We start from the raw sequence: 16,938 nt of genomic DNA, 5'->3' as shown, positions 1-16,938 counted from the left end.
CTATAAATATTGATGCCAACTTTTGTAGAGAAGAATTACAGCCATGGAAGTGGCACCAGTTTCTGTTGGCTTGTTGATATAGGGGGCCTCACATCTGGCCCTTGATTTCACCAAAAGGCCCACACATAATATTCAACGATGTAGTGCTACAGAAAGGTGTCGGAGACTGTTGACATGCAAAAGGAGTTGGTTAGACTACAAGCTTTTGGTTATGGAAATGAATACTCTATAGCCGTTGTTGGAAAATTGGGACATGCCTTAGAAGACTGGACACCCGCTTCAGAAGACAATCCAGAGACACGTTTTAGGAGACGGTCATAGACCAGAAAGTCCATGGTCCCATCGCACTCCTGACCGCCAAATCCTTTTGAAAAGCGGGTGCTGCGGTAGTCAACGGGTGACATCCGTTAAGTAAAGATAAAGACACCGGCACTCTAAATTCATAAGCAAACGTCTATTTATTGACGTGCAGCATAGTAAATAGCAACAAACGTTTCGGGATCACAGAGGATCCCCTTCCTCAGGCAAAAGCATAGACCAGAGACGCATTTATTGAGATCGCTACAGATCACTACTATTACAGCTCCTTTACAAATTAGTGCCTGCAAAAATGAGTTCTTCCTACAGCTCTTTTAAAAAATTACTGGTGCCACATTTATTTTTAGTAGCAAGATTAATTATAAAAGATCAGAGACAAAAAACAAAAAGATGGACAGCACAGAAAATAGTAAGTAACTGTGAAAGAAATGAACCCAAACCAAACCATTTAACTACTAGAAGCCAGTCTAAAGTATATTTTCCTTTACTGGCCGAAGAAGCACCAAGATAAGGAAAACACAGATCACTGTCTGCCGGGGCTCCAAGGGCTGCACAAAAAAGTGCCAAAGGATTGCAGTTTGGGTACCAGGGGTTTGGAATGTTGGTCAGTCTTTTTTGCATATATAAAAATAGTTTTGGGGTTCCTGCTTCCAAGTCCTTACTCTTAGTGTTTTGGTGTGCTTACAGAATTTTTGTTGTCTACTAATAAAATAGCCCTGTCTGTGCAGTATGGGAATACATTTGGTGGCCTGTGATGTGTCTGTGAATATATACCGCCCAACGTTCTTAGCTGCGACGTTTAGACACCTTTTTAGCAGCAGACTTTTGGGGCTAAATACATTCTTTCATCATTTTGGGTACAAGAAACCCCCTAGCTTCTCTAAGGAAGAGCCTTTGATATCCAAGTACATGACATTTGTCTCATAGTGACACTACCCTTAGAGGACCAGCTTTCTCAGACTCCAATGCGCTGTTCATTTTATCTTTGAAAATTAGTGAGAAAGTTTTTTCCTTTAAATATTCCTGTAAAGCCATCTGAAATTGCACTGCAGAACCTTTTTATAGGAACTGTCATGCACATAAATACTCCCCATCTTCAAGGACCTGAAGTGGCTGCCAAGCAAAGCTTGTGAAGCGTTTTCTGGCTGATGTGTAAATTGGTGTAATACCTTACTTTACTAGTCAACTACTGAGCTACTTGTGCATAAAATTCTTGTTAAAAGGAAGTTTAATCTTGTATTTAAAATTACAACGTGACATTTAGTATAACTGAATCTTCAATTTAACAGAGAACAGGTCAAATCAACGTAGCTGCATAATATCCACAACTGTAAATTTAGGTTCATACTTAGAGCAGACCTATACTCAAATGTTAGCTGAAAACTACTGGTATGTTCACAATCTTGCAGGGATGGATAGAGTAAAGGAAGAACTGATATAAATGTTTCCTTTGTCACATGATCTCTACGAAAGGTGGGATTAGCCATAGGAATTCTGATTTATTTCTTTACTTATCTTTATTCATCTTTAGTTTGCAGTGGTAAAGCACATACTGCCTTTTCTCAAGCTGTCAAGGTGCAGTTTTTAATCCAAGGTATTGTAGCCAGGGGTATTTTCAACAGCATCCTCCATCTCTATAAATATAGATTTATATTTAATTTGTGCAATGGTCAGCTGCATAAGGAGAATTATATTGTCCCATGCATTCCCCTGTAGCAAAGATGCCAGCAAAAACTAGTGAAATTCAGACCGGAAATGTACTGTACATTTTGTTTTCTTATACTATGCAGAAGACCCTGAAGAAGGGAGATGAGAAAGTTACATGTAGGCACCTTTTAAATGCACGCTTCTTACTTCTTAGGCTGGCTTGACAGTGATCACTTTGATAAAAGTCCACTTAAAGGTGGCCGTGCATGAGAAGAAGCTTTTGCTTGAGTTAAACAGTTGTGTTCCTTCTCACAAAAATGAGACTGACAAACAACTGTTTTAAAGCTGCACGTAAAGGAAATCTGTAGTAACCTGTTTTTTCCCAGTGTGATTTCTCCACTAATTGATTAACACATTCTTCAGGAAGCCTTGTAATAACTTTGTTTTCTTAAATGAAAGATTTTGCACAAATAATGAAATGCAAATTGATTACCTTTTTATTTTTGTTTTTAAGTTATAAATTAAATAATCTAATGGTTTTTGGTTAGCTTTACAGTTTCCATTTAGCAATCTGTGCAGACCGGTTGTTTGATTAGCCAATTTGTCTTCCATTAACTTTTTAATGTTTAAAGCTTGACTCAAGGCAGTAGTAAAATAATAATAATTATTGCAGCTATGCATTCACTGAAATGCGAAATGTGTTTCTAAATGTGGTTAATGTAAATCCTAGAATTTGACTTGATTTCAGACTTTTGTAATCCCCTCTACAGTATCATACAGAAAGGGGGGAGGGAGAGACAGCACTAGGAACCATCAGGTGTGCTGTGGGAACATATGCTGACAAGGAACATGCTGACAGAAGAAGAGATCACTGCTGCTCCTTCACTTGCCAATAATAGATATGGGGCAGGGCAGTGAGCTACCTCCATGGCTTAACTGCTGCAGAGAAAGATCAGGTCACCAGTCTAGCAGCGCTGTGTAAATCTCAGGACTGTATGGTAAGAAATAAAAAACCTTTGGTAGGTAACATTGCTCCCATCTATGCATTCCTGCTGTGTATTTTTCTGTTTTGAATTTAGCTTTAAACTGTATTTAAACCCTAACAAAGAGCTTGTCCTATACGTTCCTTTTTGGTCTATTAAATATACCAAGTGTTTGCAAAAGTGTTTTATTATACCCTCAATATGTGCAAAAAGAAATTGTTGAACCAGTGCTGTCCTATGTACTCTGTAATTGTAGCTCATGCAGTGTTACCTGCACAATGTAATGTAGTTGAAAGGGGGAGGTGATCTATAGTCCTAGCACATTTCATATTCCCTAGGGTGACAATGCTGCTTCTCCATAAATACAATATCGTGAGAAAAGTTTGCTATACAAGTCTAAAATTTTGGCCAATACCTGTGAATCATCCAAAATTCAAGCCATGGGCGGTTGTGCTGACACCACCCGGTTCAACAAAGTTTGATTTGAAAGGAGCCGGATGATCAGTGACTGCAAGCAATCAGGTGCAGTCACTGTGTATTCTGACAGCTACGTGTGTCAGGTATAATAGCCACCAGGGAGGATTCATCCATCCTTGCTGTTTTAGCTTAGATAGGAGAATCAAGTGATTTCTGTCATTCAGCCCAGCATATTATACTTGTTCTTGGGTTTATACACTTTGAGTGGCCAGATTATTATGACCACCTGATGTTTGTAGGCAAATTAGCTAGAGCGCCAGACCATTATAAATAGGGAAGCAGGTTGTTTACCACGACAGTAGAAGTGATTGTTTTCTGAAGATATGGGTAAACAACGCGATTTAACAGCCTTTGAACGTGGGATGATTGTTGGCGCTCCGAGCCATGGAGCGAGTATTAGCAAAACAGCAGAATTCGTTAAATGTTCAAGAGCAGCTGTTGTTAAAGTGTTTAAAGACTGGACTGTCATCTGAAAATCTGGGTCTGAACGTGCGAATTGTGGCCGTCAGCGACTAGTCAATGTTAGGGCAGAACGGAGAGTGGCAAGACTGGTACAAGACAACAGAAGGGCAACAGCGCAGTGTCAGATTCCTCGCATCACCTTTCAACATCTTGTGGAGTCACGAGGCGGCCCAACGAAGTCATCTCATGGCCCAACAAAGTACTGATGGGGTGGTCATAATAATCTGGCCCGTCAGTGTATACACTTCATCATAACAGACTAAATGTCTATGTAAAATATAAATGTATATGGAGGTTATTTTTGTGGAATAATGTAAATTTTATAGCACAAGAAAATATCAAATTGACTTTTAAGCTTGTGCAGAACACATTAGATTCCCACTTACTATCACCATAATTCACACATTGACATAGAAGTGGAAAGCGGGGTGAATATGAAAATGTCAGTTTAATGTTGACATATTTCAGAAGACAATTCCCAGCAAATTGATATTTTAGTCACTAGTGTCAGAGTCCTCTAGAAGCGTTACAATATGTTTTGGTGAAGGATTGCGGTGTATCATCTGGAAAACGTTACAATCAATAATCCAAGGTTTCTCGTGAAGGGGCCATAAATATTTTGCTTTGTTTGTTATTTAACCAACTGGAGCTTAATGCTACAGTGGAGAATTTATGGCCATCCAGGTTTTTTGGTTATTTATGACCGACTGGTTTGTTTATTAGGATGGGATTATTATAGTTTGCCTGATCTTGAAAGCATTACCATCAATCGCTATATGTATATTGACTCAACACTGAAATATATGCATGAGAAAACACTGTAACAATTAGTGTGATTATAATATTTATTAAGAACAATTCAGTGTTTGATTTATATTTACGTTCATGTTTTATGCATGTCTGTCTTATAGCGGCTTGTTACAAAACGGTCAGATTTATATATATTTGGTAAATTTGTTCCAAATCAGCCAATGTGATTTGTCTGGATTTGTTTTCTCATTTTGTCTCTCATAGTTGAGGTCTACCTATGATGCCAATTACAGGCCTCTCTCATCTTTTTAAGTGGGAGAACTTGCACAATTGGTGGCTGACTAAATACTTTTTTGCCCCACTGTATATCATTCTTAAGATATAAAATAAATGAAGTGTTGGGAACTCCTTTCTTCTCTCTATTACGTCTTGTAGATGACAGACTCTGTAGCTACCGTACTATGGACAAACCGATATTCTCTATACCAGCCTTTCTCAACCAGGTTGTCTTCTGGCTTTCTCAGGGATGCCTCAAAACTTTTTTGGTAGTGGGAATGTGATGTGAAAAGGGGAATGAAGACTGAGGTGAAGGGACGCCTAATATAAAGGGGGAACTCTGATGTGAAGAGGGGCTTCTGATGTGAATGGAGAGCTACTGATGCAAAGGGTGACTCATATGAAAGGGGGGATCTTGATTTGAAGGAAGCACTTCAATGTGAGTTCTTTTTTTGTGTGGGTTTTTTTGCATGGGGTCCCCCTTAAAATCTATGACATTTTAGACTGGGGTGTCTTGAGAATTTGCATACTTTAAAAGGGTGCTGTGAATGAATTGAGAAAGGCTGCTCTATACCATCCTGAGCTGAACCACCCTTTCATCTTTGCATTTGAGAGACTTAAAGTTGAACTCAAAGTATAAATATGTATGTACACTTACATTGGTACACTCAGGAAATTCCTAGCATTCATTAATAAAAATATAAGGCATTTGATAAATGGCCGCTGTGTCGAGCTTGAGACATTCTTTGTTTTCATAGCAGAGGGAAATTCACTCAGCTCAGCAGCTGTATAAGACCCAGAAGATTGCTGAAGTCACTGTAGCACCTCTGACTACTTCAGTGTTTTACAGGATCCCCATGGCCCTATTCAAGTGGGCTTCTGTTTGTTGGCTTATTTAGGTTAACGACTTATTTACTTTGTATTATCAGGTAAGTTTCTTCCGCAGTCAGTATTTAACATTGAGCTCACTCATTGACATTTAGTAGAGAAATATATCTATTTAACCAGCTGTGTGTTTTATGCAGATATTAGTTGTTTTTCTCCTCTCTAACCAAGTTCCTCTTTGTTCTATTTCAGAAAGAACTGAGCCTACCAAGACGTGGAAGCTTGTGAGTAAATGTGGTGTTTGTTGTAATGTCTCTAGTGAAGATTGACATTGGATTAAAATTTATGTTTTATTCATAGTGTGTATATTGACAGCCGAGGCACAAAATACACGTTGTATGCAGAGTTCAATATTGCAGCTCTTGATGATTAGCATTTGCTTATTGTGTCTTATGTGGGTAAATATCTACAAAAAAAAAGCTTCTGTCCAACAGTGCATGTATGAAGTTTTTGTTATTGGTGATAAGGCTGTAATGTGCTTTTAGAAATTGCCTTTTTCATTAGCTAACGTCAGTTTCAGAAAGTTTGGCTTGGTTGAGCTTGTGCAGGGTGTAAATTACTGTCTCCCCTGTTCTCAGGTCAGGCTGTCTTTTTTTAAACCTAACTCCTAGCCATTTTTTATTTTAGTTTTGGATAAAGCAATGATAGGTTAAAATATGTCAGGTTTTTATTTCTGTATTTGACCCCCTTGGGTACATTATCCTTCACTACCTGTCCCTATGATGGATGCCTACAACATGAAATGCCCTTACTACAAATAGGAGTATGATCATCACTGGGACTGGAAGATGCAGTAAAAACATTACCAGCTATTCTAGCCCTTTCCCATGTGTGTTTTTTGGTTTTGTTTGTGTCCATTTTGGGCAGATACAACATCATTTCCTGTCCTGACAGAATGTAAGGGCACAGAAGGGACTCAAATAGCAATAACAACTTGGCAGAAGTTCTAATCCTTCACTTCTCTGAATACGTTTTGACTAGAGTTGGGATTAAATAAAACCTTAAAAGAGAACAATGAAATAGAGCTCATCTACTTCCTGCTCCAGTTCTGCCAGAATTGATGTAATGTGCCAAAGAGTTGCATCCTGGAAAGGTTACATCAGCTGGGAAATCTCATCTGCAATCTAATGAGATCTCAGGGAAAGGCATTTTCCTCCCCTGCGATGATGTGCATGGTCACAAATCCTAGTCACATGTCTAGTCACATGTGCCAGATGTCAGGAAGTAAAGGGAGTTCTAGTAATCTGCTCTTAGTTAACATGGGAACTGTTAGAAGACTGGGGAAGAAAAGAGAAATAAGGTATGCAAAATATACAAAGCCGCCAATTATCTACACATCTGTTTTTCATTACCAAACATTTCAAAAGGTGTGTTTGCTGTAATTTTAAATGTATGGGTAAAGTTCTTCTTTAATGGTATGCAAGGTTCACTAACTCTTAGAAATCAGCAATTAGTTTTTTTATTTAGATGCAGTTCTGCTGTAAACTTTAAAGGAGAACTATGGGGTTAAGGCTTTTCCCCATAGTTCTCCGGGTAATGGGAGAACACAAACTAGTGTCCTCCTGTCACCCTAGGCTCAGTATACCGCGAGCTGTAGCTTGCGGTATACTGAGACGCCGCAGCTGAAGCGGATCCCGACAATTGTGCCAGGATCCGCCCAGCTGCGTGACTGACAGCTGGCTCTGCTTATCTAGAGGCAGAGCCAGCTGTACCTGCCCCCTCCCCTGTCCATTCCACCAGTCAGCGCTGGCGGATTGGAGTGGGGAAGGGGGAATCCAGCCCCTCCCCTGTCACGGCTCTGTGACAGGATCGAGAGGTGAGCGAACGCCGGTATGTGTTCGCTCACCTCCCGATCTACTGAGCCGACCTGTGACAGTCTCAATGTCACAGGTCGGCTAGAACTATGAGGTGAGTGAAAAGCACTCACCTCATAGCTCTCCTTTAATCATTGCATGTGCATTTATCTGTTTGATTTCAGAAACACTGCGAGTTGATATCTTTTATGATTTGTTAGATCCTTATTTAGTCACATCTTTATTCAATGCAATTTATTTTCCATGCATATGGTGGGTTTTGCTATTCAAGAAACCTTTTATAGGGATTCTATGGAGGCTACAGTGTAAGACTCTATTAATCAAGTTCTAGATCTAAAGCTGCTTTGGCTTTGGGCATGGACAGTATGCTACATATGCTAACAGACATGGTGCATTGAACATTGGGACACAAGAAATAATATGGGTAATAAGTAGCAGTGTAGAATCACAATTCACAGACAGATTTTCTCCAGCTGTCTACCTTGAGGCTAGGTTCACATCTAGGCGTTTGCATGTTTCGCGCATTTTTGCTTATAAAAATGTACATTAATAGGTTAATAGAGATGTATAGGCAATTTCAGTACAAGTCTTTGGGACCAAAACCACATTGGATCCACCTCCAAAATAGCTCCTGCGATGCTAAGTTGGGGACAGTTACCATTGACTTGAATGGTAATGTGTTCTTTCTGCATTTCCGCGTGCATAGATCCACACATAAAAACGCTCAGGTGTGAACCAGGCCTTGTACATGTAGTTGCTTGCCTTATCAGAATGGCCCTTTGTTTTAACATGTGAGCATATTAAAACAAAGACCAATGTGAGGGGAATTAGCTAAGACTGGAGCTGACAAAATCTTGAGCAGTTGCCCATGGCAACCATTTAGCTTCTAGCCTTCATGCTCAAAGCTTAACTGAATAAGCTGAAGACAGAAGCTGATTGGTTACTGTGCACAGCTGCTCCACATTCTGTCTGCTCCAGGTTTGGTAAATCCTCCTTATATATTTGGAAAACCTGCAGTTGGGATACTAGTGATAAATATTCTTTTTCCAAGAGGTGTGACATAAGGGAAGTCACACCAATGGGTACTTTAGAAAAAAAACAGTGCTTATAAAGGGCTACACACAAGCTGAAATTCACATAAAAAACTAATTAAAAGTAAAATAGATTAAATTTGATGTATGGTTCCCCGGCTAGTACCAGCTATGCACTTGCTGTTTAAGCTGTAATTCAAATGTGTTAAGTATTCATATGTAACAACTGAACTTCTAACATGCTCTAGTCTTAAGTAGGGTATACACCGTTAGAATTTCGAACAAACAAAATCAATTTGTTCAACTTTCTAATCATTCTAAAAAAAAAATCGAAGGAGCACGTTGGAAATTTTTTCTCGATTGAACGAAATTCTGACAGTGAATGTGGATTTTATTCAGGAAACTCCATTCATTCCAAAATTATAGTTTAAATGGGCACAAAAATCAGACAAAATTTAGAACAATTGCCAAGTCTCTGGTGGTATTATCTAACGTTCCAATTAGGATTTTCGTACTTGCACTCGTTCGAAAATCTACCCGTGTATACCCTACTTTAGATTTGCTCATCCATTTTGGGAGTGTATGAGCAGAGACATATCCAGGGTCAAGTCTTGCAGACTTGACCCTGGATATGGATCAGTATTCCGCTATATGTGTACTTGAGGAAGTTTAATTGCCAGTGAATGGTAAACTGTATTTCCACTTTTGCAGTAAAATTTGTTAAATCTCACTGCATGTTTGTCATGTGTTACATTTCCATTAAAAAAAAATTCTTACCTTTCAGATGTGTCTGTGTAGATGGCCTTTGCAAGCTTTTCTCTCAATTTCAAAGTGACAGCAAACTGTCTGTCCCCATAGAAAGACTAAGGAAAGACTGAACTCCCTCTCATTAACATACAATGATTCTAGATCATTTGTTTGGACAGACAAATCCTAGCACAGCAAGCACAGCCATGGGCAATGTTGGGCATTGTCCATGTGCATTATGATATCACTGTATTTAGCAGACCTCATCTGTTTGTTAACACAACTAGCCTTACATCTGTTTGCTAGCCAAAAAATCACTGCTCAAAACTTAGTAAAATAAATGAATAGTGTAAGTTACTCATTTACTTTAGACTCCAGTTTCCAGTTCATGTCACACAGCCTCTTTGGAAACCTGAAGCTTCCAAATGCTACAAAAATGTGCTCCCATCTTGTGCCTAGGTCAAAGGACTGGAAGCCAAGGTCAACAGTAAGTAACTTATACTATTTATCGCTAATGTATATATTTTTTTTTTTTTAGTTTTGACCTAGTGATTTGTTATGGGGGTGATAGATGATACGTGAATTTGAGTGAAAGGTCTGCTTTAATATGAAATGATTACGCCTACACTCTAGTGAAGCCTTTTGGTTTTTTTCCCCTCTAACTGCCAGTCTGGTGGTTGGAGACGGATATACAGGCAATATATGGACTAGTGCAACTGTCATGGTTGATATAGAAGTGAGATATAGGCTAAGCCTGAAATTATGCCTTTGACCGTTCCGTGGCTCGGTGATATTTGTTCCTGACTGTGATGAGCTATATGATCGAGAACACAATTTTGTATTTATAAGTGACAATATTAGATTTATTTCCTTACTGTAGCCATTGTTTCACTTCTTAACAGCAATAACCTACAGTATTCATATTCCATTTTTTTCCTGCGATAAAGATAATTGCTGTTCCATTGCTTGTGCTTTTTTCTATAATGGCAATAAGTATTAGGCCAGGCATATTTAATCACATCTATGGAAGATTATAAAATCACCCAAGTATTTTAAACTGCTAGATTCTGTATTTGCTGCCATGTATTTAGAATGAGAACATGTCCCATTCGGACTGCTTTCTTCAATCACTTTCTTCCATTTATATCAGAATAAAGGCACAGTGGAATATAATGAAGTATCACATTATGTATGTTCTATGCATTCATTCTGAAACTTGCCAACTTATAAAACAAGAACTGTCTGTTGGCATATAATAGCCCAGGAGGCAGGGTTTCCCCATCCACACTGTTTACCGTGGACGGGGAAATCAAGTGATTTTATTGTTCTTGTTCAGCGTGCAAGTAAAATTCCCCTGGATAACAGTAAACTGGACAGGGGTTCTAACCTATCCACATTCTATCCAAATGGATATAGATATACTTTAAGATCAAGCAGATCCCTGTGAGGGGGTAAACCTTTCTTTTCTGCTTTATTGATGAATATACATGGACAGGAAGCCATAAAACACAATTTGGTGAGTGGACTTGGTCCTTACAAGTGCGCTGTGTAAAGCCAATCATAACACTGACTCCCCAGTACTTGATATGTTTAATGGGGGTGGTTGGATACATTTTATATATATATATATATATGTGCATGCCACCCAATCAGCTTCTCTCTTTCATTTTCAAATCTTAACTGAACAAACTGAAGAGAGAAGCTGATTGGTTGCCATGCACAGTTGCTCCAGATTTTGTCTGCTCCAGTTTTGATAACTTCCCCTTAGTATATTTTGCTTCTCATTGTGAAGTCTTTCACACTTTATTGGAAGTAGGGGGGAAATCTCCCAAATATGGTTGCAGACCGCAAAAGTTTTTTATTCTTTCTCCGCTCTATCCAAAACGAAATAAAATGTTTTGGCTCGAGTTGAGATTAACCCGGTTTTTAAAACCTGAAGCCTGCAAAGAGCATGTTTAACACTCTTGCTGCTATTGACATATGTCGTTGGTTGGAGGCAGTGGGGCCCTGTAAGCAGACTTTGCTTACATGTTTGTAAAGTGATTCACTCCCACTGGCTGCCAAATGTGCCATCACTTCCAAGTGCTACCACTTCCATGGGCTGCCATAGAGGCCTGGTAAGAATCTGATCAATGACGATCTGTACTTAATCGGCTTCATTAACCACTTCAAGACCAGGTGTTTAGACCCCTACCGGTCGGCACCCCATACACGCGATCCACCGGCTCTACAGCCGGCGGATCGCTTGTATGGTGACAGGCATCGCTGCCTGTTTTTAAATTAAGGCCATTTCCCGCTCGCGCGCGGGGGCGTGTCTGTAGCCTAGAATTAACTTGAGTATTATTTACTGAAAATGTGGGTTTGATAGTTGCGCTATTATGCAATAGTTGCGCTGAAATGCCCACAAACGTGCAACAGAAACATGTTGCATAGTTTTGTGAGTGTTTTTAAGTGTTTATACGCGGCTCTTCCATTGCCCACAATGGTTTATGAGCTGCCAATCAAAACACGTGTCTTCATGTACGCGCATTAAAACACACATACAAAAGTGCACAACGCGCAAATAACCGCATGCTGCTAACGCTGTTGAAACGCACAAGAGCGATGCCGCCTAGGTGTGAACCAGGGCTAAAGAAACAGCTAGAAAGATACATATTTTTAGTTGTGTTGCGTGAATGGGAACACACAACAAACCTATAGTGGTAGTTTTTCATTTTTGATTGCAGAAGTCGAACTACACTTTAAGGGCTTTAAGAAAGCTCCAATCAGAAGTTATGAAGTGGAACTGGACAATCTATCTATGATTTAACAAACTTGTTTTATGCATTGAGCTACTCCACTGATGTCATCTCTAATACCAAAGGTTAATGAAACAAAATGTATTCTGATTTATTAGGCATCAGTTCAGATGTTTTAATGTTAAAAATGAGCTTCTGGTAGCAATAACATAAATCCTCAGGGATATGATGCATAAATCAAGTAACATGCAAATTAAATAATTTACTGCGCAAACAGCCAATGAGTGTGTTTTGTACCTTTTTGGTAGTCCCAGAATACCTTTCAGTTGTTATGGCTGTGTCTTGAGGAGTGTTGTTGTTTTAATTAGTTGGCATTATAAAATATTGAGCTTGACTGATTGTTTGTTGTGGATATGGTAATATATTTGCTATGGAAAATGAATATTTAATAGGCAGAATTACATTTGTGAAAAAGTCACATAGACTTGGTTAGTAAGTGGAACAACATTTTCCTTCAACGCTACGCCTGAAAAGAACTGCATTTCCGCAAGTGTTCTTGCTCAGTTTGCATGGTGATCTCCTGGTCTACTGAGGTCCATGGTATGTGATGTGTCCTGCTCAGACATGTCATTAGATAATTCCCAAACATTAGTAGTTTGCATAAAGTAGCAGTCCCCAGGAAATGGTCATCAGCATGTCTATACACATTTTTTTTCACTCTTTGTAAATTAAATCTGAATTTTGGCCTTCAGTTTCCTGTAAAATGGCATCCATGACTTTCCACTCATCTAGTAATTATGGGACCTGCATTCTAATGGGAAGTTACATAGTATTAATTTTGCCTGATCTCAAATGATTTAGAGCATTAGTAGTAGTAACACTTCCAACAACAGGATTTATTCAGAAGTTTTGTCAAAAGCACCATGTTCTCAATTCAAGGTGTAGTAACCGACTGCGTTTGTCCTGGAGGGCAGCCTTAGCTGACTTAGAACAGCATCAGCTGCGTATTTAAAGCATATGCCAAGGTAAAATAAAAATAGATATAGCTAGTACACCTCTGGAATATATACACATTTCCCCATGTTTTATCCTTGGACGCTGTAATAAATAATGTTGATGTACCAGAAATATAGTGTGATCCTACCTTCCTCTTTGACATGACAAGACTGTGTATTTCCCGCTCTAAATTCCTAAGCACGTACTGCCAGCCCTGCCTACTTCATTTCTGATGGATAACAAAAACATAGAGCTCTCCTCATCCCTATAGGACATCCTTGTGCACAGAAAGTTATCAACTCAAAATATTAACAGGCTTTTTAAACCAATAAACCAAACAGTTTTCAATGGTATATTTGGCAGACCGAAATAGAACACTATAAGAAGTTCTTTGGTAATCCTGACAACTCCAACAAATGGGCAATTGTTACACTTCAGCACAAAAAACTGGAAATCATTACAATACGTTGACAGTGGCAGCAACGAGTGCCCAGTTTGCCACCAGGAAGCAACATGCAAGGATCTTCCCCTCCCACTAGCCACACACAAAGGCTGAGTGGCCAAAGAGAGGAATTGGAGAAGGCAAGAGCACAGCCCACATCTTCTCCTTTTCTTTCTCTTACTCTCAAGTACCAGCACACTGCTTCAGAGCTCCAAGGACTGACAGGAGTGGTCACACTGCCAAATGAGAAATCATGGTAATTAGTTGGAGTCTCTAGGTGAAAGCCTGAGAGTTCCCAACTATAACTGCATTGATCTGAAAAATAAAGAATAAAATATGCTACAGTATGTGGATTTTTTGACTAGGTTATGCAACTAAAGCAAAAGATGTTGTATGTTCACAAAACCATCTAGCCCTAAAAATCCTAAATGGCAAAAGAGAACAAAAAAGTGCAAGTTGATTTGTAGGTTCAGTTTATAATACAAGCCTCCAGGAAGGCACACTTTCTCAGTGGTAAGGTGGAGATGAGAATACAGCCCACACTTTCTCCCTTTCACTTCAATGCCACTTCACTGATCCAACACTAGGTAGCAGAAGTTGTCACACAACCGGTGGTTCAGTAATCAAGCTTATTATAGTAGTTGGAGTCTCCTAGGTGAAAAACCAGAGCGTTCCCAGCTATAACTGCATTAACAAGAAAAATAAATATTACAGTGACTCTAAACTCAGGAGTTAAACCATAATAATACATTCAAGTACCTTAACTATTAACAAAAATGTATCTTATTTGTGTATCACTTGGCTGTAGATCCTCAAATCATCTCTGAATTGGTGCTGACACTGTCCTTCCTTCTGGAGGGTGGCTACTTTTGTTCCCCATAGTCCCTGTGTATGCTGTAAAGGAGCCACCACTTCAAGCTCACTCCTGTGATCTGTGATGGACTACAATCTCACCTTTAGTTTACTAATTTGTTTTGAAATTGTAGTCCATCATGAGAGTGAGCTTGGAGTGGTGGCTCCTTTACAGCACACACAGGGACCAGAAGGAAGGACAGTGTCAGCACCAATTCAGAGATTTGAGGATCTACAGCTGAGTGAAACACAAGCTAAAGTTTTAGGTACTTGAATGCATTTTTAAGGTCTAACTTCAAGTTTATTGTCACTTTAACATATGATACAGTGCGTGGATTTGTATTTGTTCAGGTTATGCAGTTAAAACAGAAGATGTTTGATTATGCATAAAACCATGGCCTAGCCCTAAAAATCCCAAATGGCAAAAGGCAGAAAAGAAAAGAGTATGTAGGTTATATGTAGGTTCACAACAATAAAATGTGGTTAGCGATACAGAAATTTAGTTTCAATCCACTATAAACCAAACCCTAAAGAGGTAGTGATGCATGACATTAGCAAGTGCTCTGTAATAATATATGTAAAAAGGATTGCCATAAAGAAAATAGAGGAATAACATGTTATCCATCTACAGTATGGTGTATAGTGTTAATAACTCAAGTGCATTACAAATATACATATCAGTAGGAAAACCGCTTGATTTTCAGTCTCGGCATGAGTTTTTGTGCACATACACCTCATTATTATTGGACGTTTACAGCACAGATTGTACTGACCTGTTGGCCCTGCACGTACCATTCACAATTGAGTCTGCGGATTTTGAAGTGAAACAATGCTTGATAAAAAAAATGCTGAAATTGGATGTCTTTTTTTGGACCTTTAAACGTCGGCTGCAGGTTTAAGACTCTTACATTAGGGAGAAATGGTTTTAATGAGCTACAAATATACATTGACATTGCAAATAAAACATTGACTGGACAGGCTGCACTTTTGCTTGTATGAAAGACACTATTTAAGATTTTAATTTATTAGGTTTTATTAATAGAACAAGAATAAGAACAAAAATAATACAACATGGATACAGACATATAGAAAATAATAATAACTAATAAATTAATAAATTATTAGTAAATAATGCAGTCTATATTCACGACAGTAAGTGGAGGAAGTGTTCTTCCAACCATCTCAAAATAAAAAGCATGTGATAACTGTGGAGGCCTAAGAAGTGACTAATATACGTAAAAGCAGGTGTTTTTATTTTTGTGTTTTTGTTGTTAACACTGTTAGGAGTATTAGTTGGGGTCATAATAAATGAGTCAGGCATCTGTTGTCTGTCAACCAGCAGGCCCATTGTAAGGTGAATTTGCGAAGTTTCATATTAGCCTTTGCAAACAAAAATTCAAAATGGACATGCGTGTTTAATATTTGTACAACTACGCTGAGTGACGGAGGTTCCGATTGTTTCCAGGCTCTCGCTATTGCCAGGCGAGCAGCTATAAGGATGTGTGAGACTACAGTTCTAGAATTAAAAGGCCAATCATTTAGTCCAATCCCCAATAAGGCAAGTTGTGGGGACCCATTACAAGGAAGGTGAGTAACTGTGGAAATAAAGGAGAAAATCGAATCCCAAAAGGATCTGATGGAGACACAAGACCACCAGATATGTAGCAAGGAGCCAACCATTCCACAATTTCGCCAACAAAGCGGTGAGGATGAGGGATAAATTCTGGCAAGTTTCTGTGGTGTAAAGTACCACTTGTGTAAAATTTTCTGTAGGGATTCCCAGTGACTCAAACATCTCGATGTTGTCAAAGGCCATGAGATCTTGTACCATTGTTCCGGGGGAAATTGAAAAGTTTCATTCAGTCTCCCACCACTTCATAGACGGTAATTTATCTTGAGATAAGGGCTCACTGAGATATATATATATATATATATATATACACACATAAATATACAATATATGTATAGACCATTCATTTGGGCCTTACTTTTATGCATCTGCTTTTCTCATTTATAGTTCTTGCTGCTTTTGCGTTTAAACTTAAAATCACTTTTCTTCCTTATGTATGCAGTCATCTTTGACAAGACATATTTTTGAGACCCCTCACATCATTGCAGTAAAGTGTGGAAGTGCTATTTGGACTTCTCTAAAACTCTCCTAGTTGCCTCATAATGCTTTAAAAACTGTGCAGAGGCATTCTCTTTGGACTAGAATAGATCCATACGTAGGGTATACATGGGTTGATTTTTGCACGGACGTTTGCACGAAAAATCCCATCAGAATGATCGATAATACCATTAGAGGTTTGGTGATTGTCATTAAAAATTTTGTTTCGATTTTCCTTTTTATTTAACATTTGTTTTTGGAATTAACTGAGTTTTTGGAACAAAAACCACATTCACAGTTAGAATTTTGTTTGCTCAAGAAACAATTTGCAACATGCTCTGTCAAATTTTTTCAAACAATGTTTTGATATAGGTTGTTCGAAATTCTAACTGTGTATACCCAGCTGTGGTGAA

The 16,938-nt window shown here is 38.7% G+C and overlaps 1 protein-coding gene across 1 annotated transcript in view; it reads left to right on the top strand.

Annotated features, from left to right (window-relative positions):
• Positions 1-16,938, top strand: part of MAST4 (microtubule associated serine/threonine kinase family member 4) — a 442,223-nt gene that overhangs the window by 228,312 nt on the left and 196,973 nt on the right. The window contains 1 exon segment of the mRNA XM_018569292.1: positions 5,991-6,022. Coding sequence (XP_018424794.1) covers positions 5,991-6,022 — 32 coding nt within the window.

Source organism: Nanorana parkeri, unplaced genomic scaffold (genome assembly GCF_000935625.1).
Source record: "Nanorana parkeri isolate BGI_ZX_2015 unplaced genomic scaffold, ASM93562v1 scaffold34, whole genome shotgun sequence".
Lineage (NCBI taxonomy): Eukaryota > Metazoa > Chordata > Amphibia > Anura > Dicroglossidae > Nanorana > Nanorana parkeri.
This window is presented reverse-complemented; position numbering and strand designations above follow the sequence as displayed.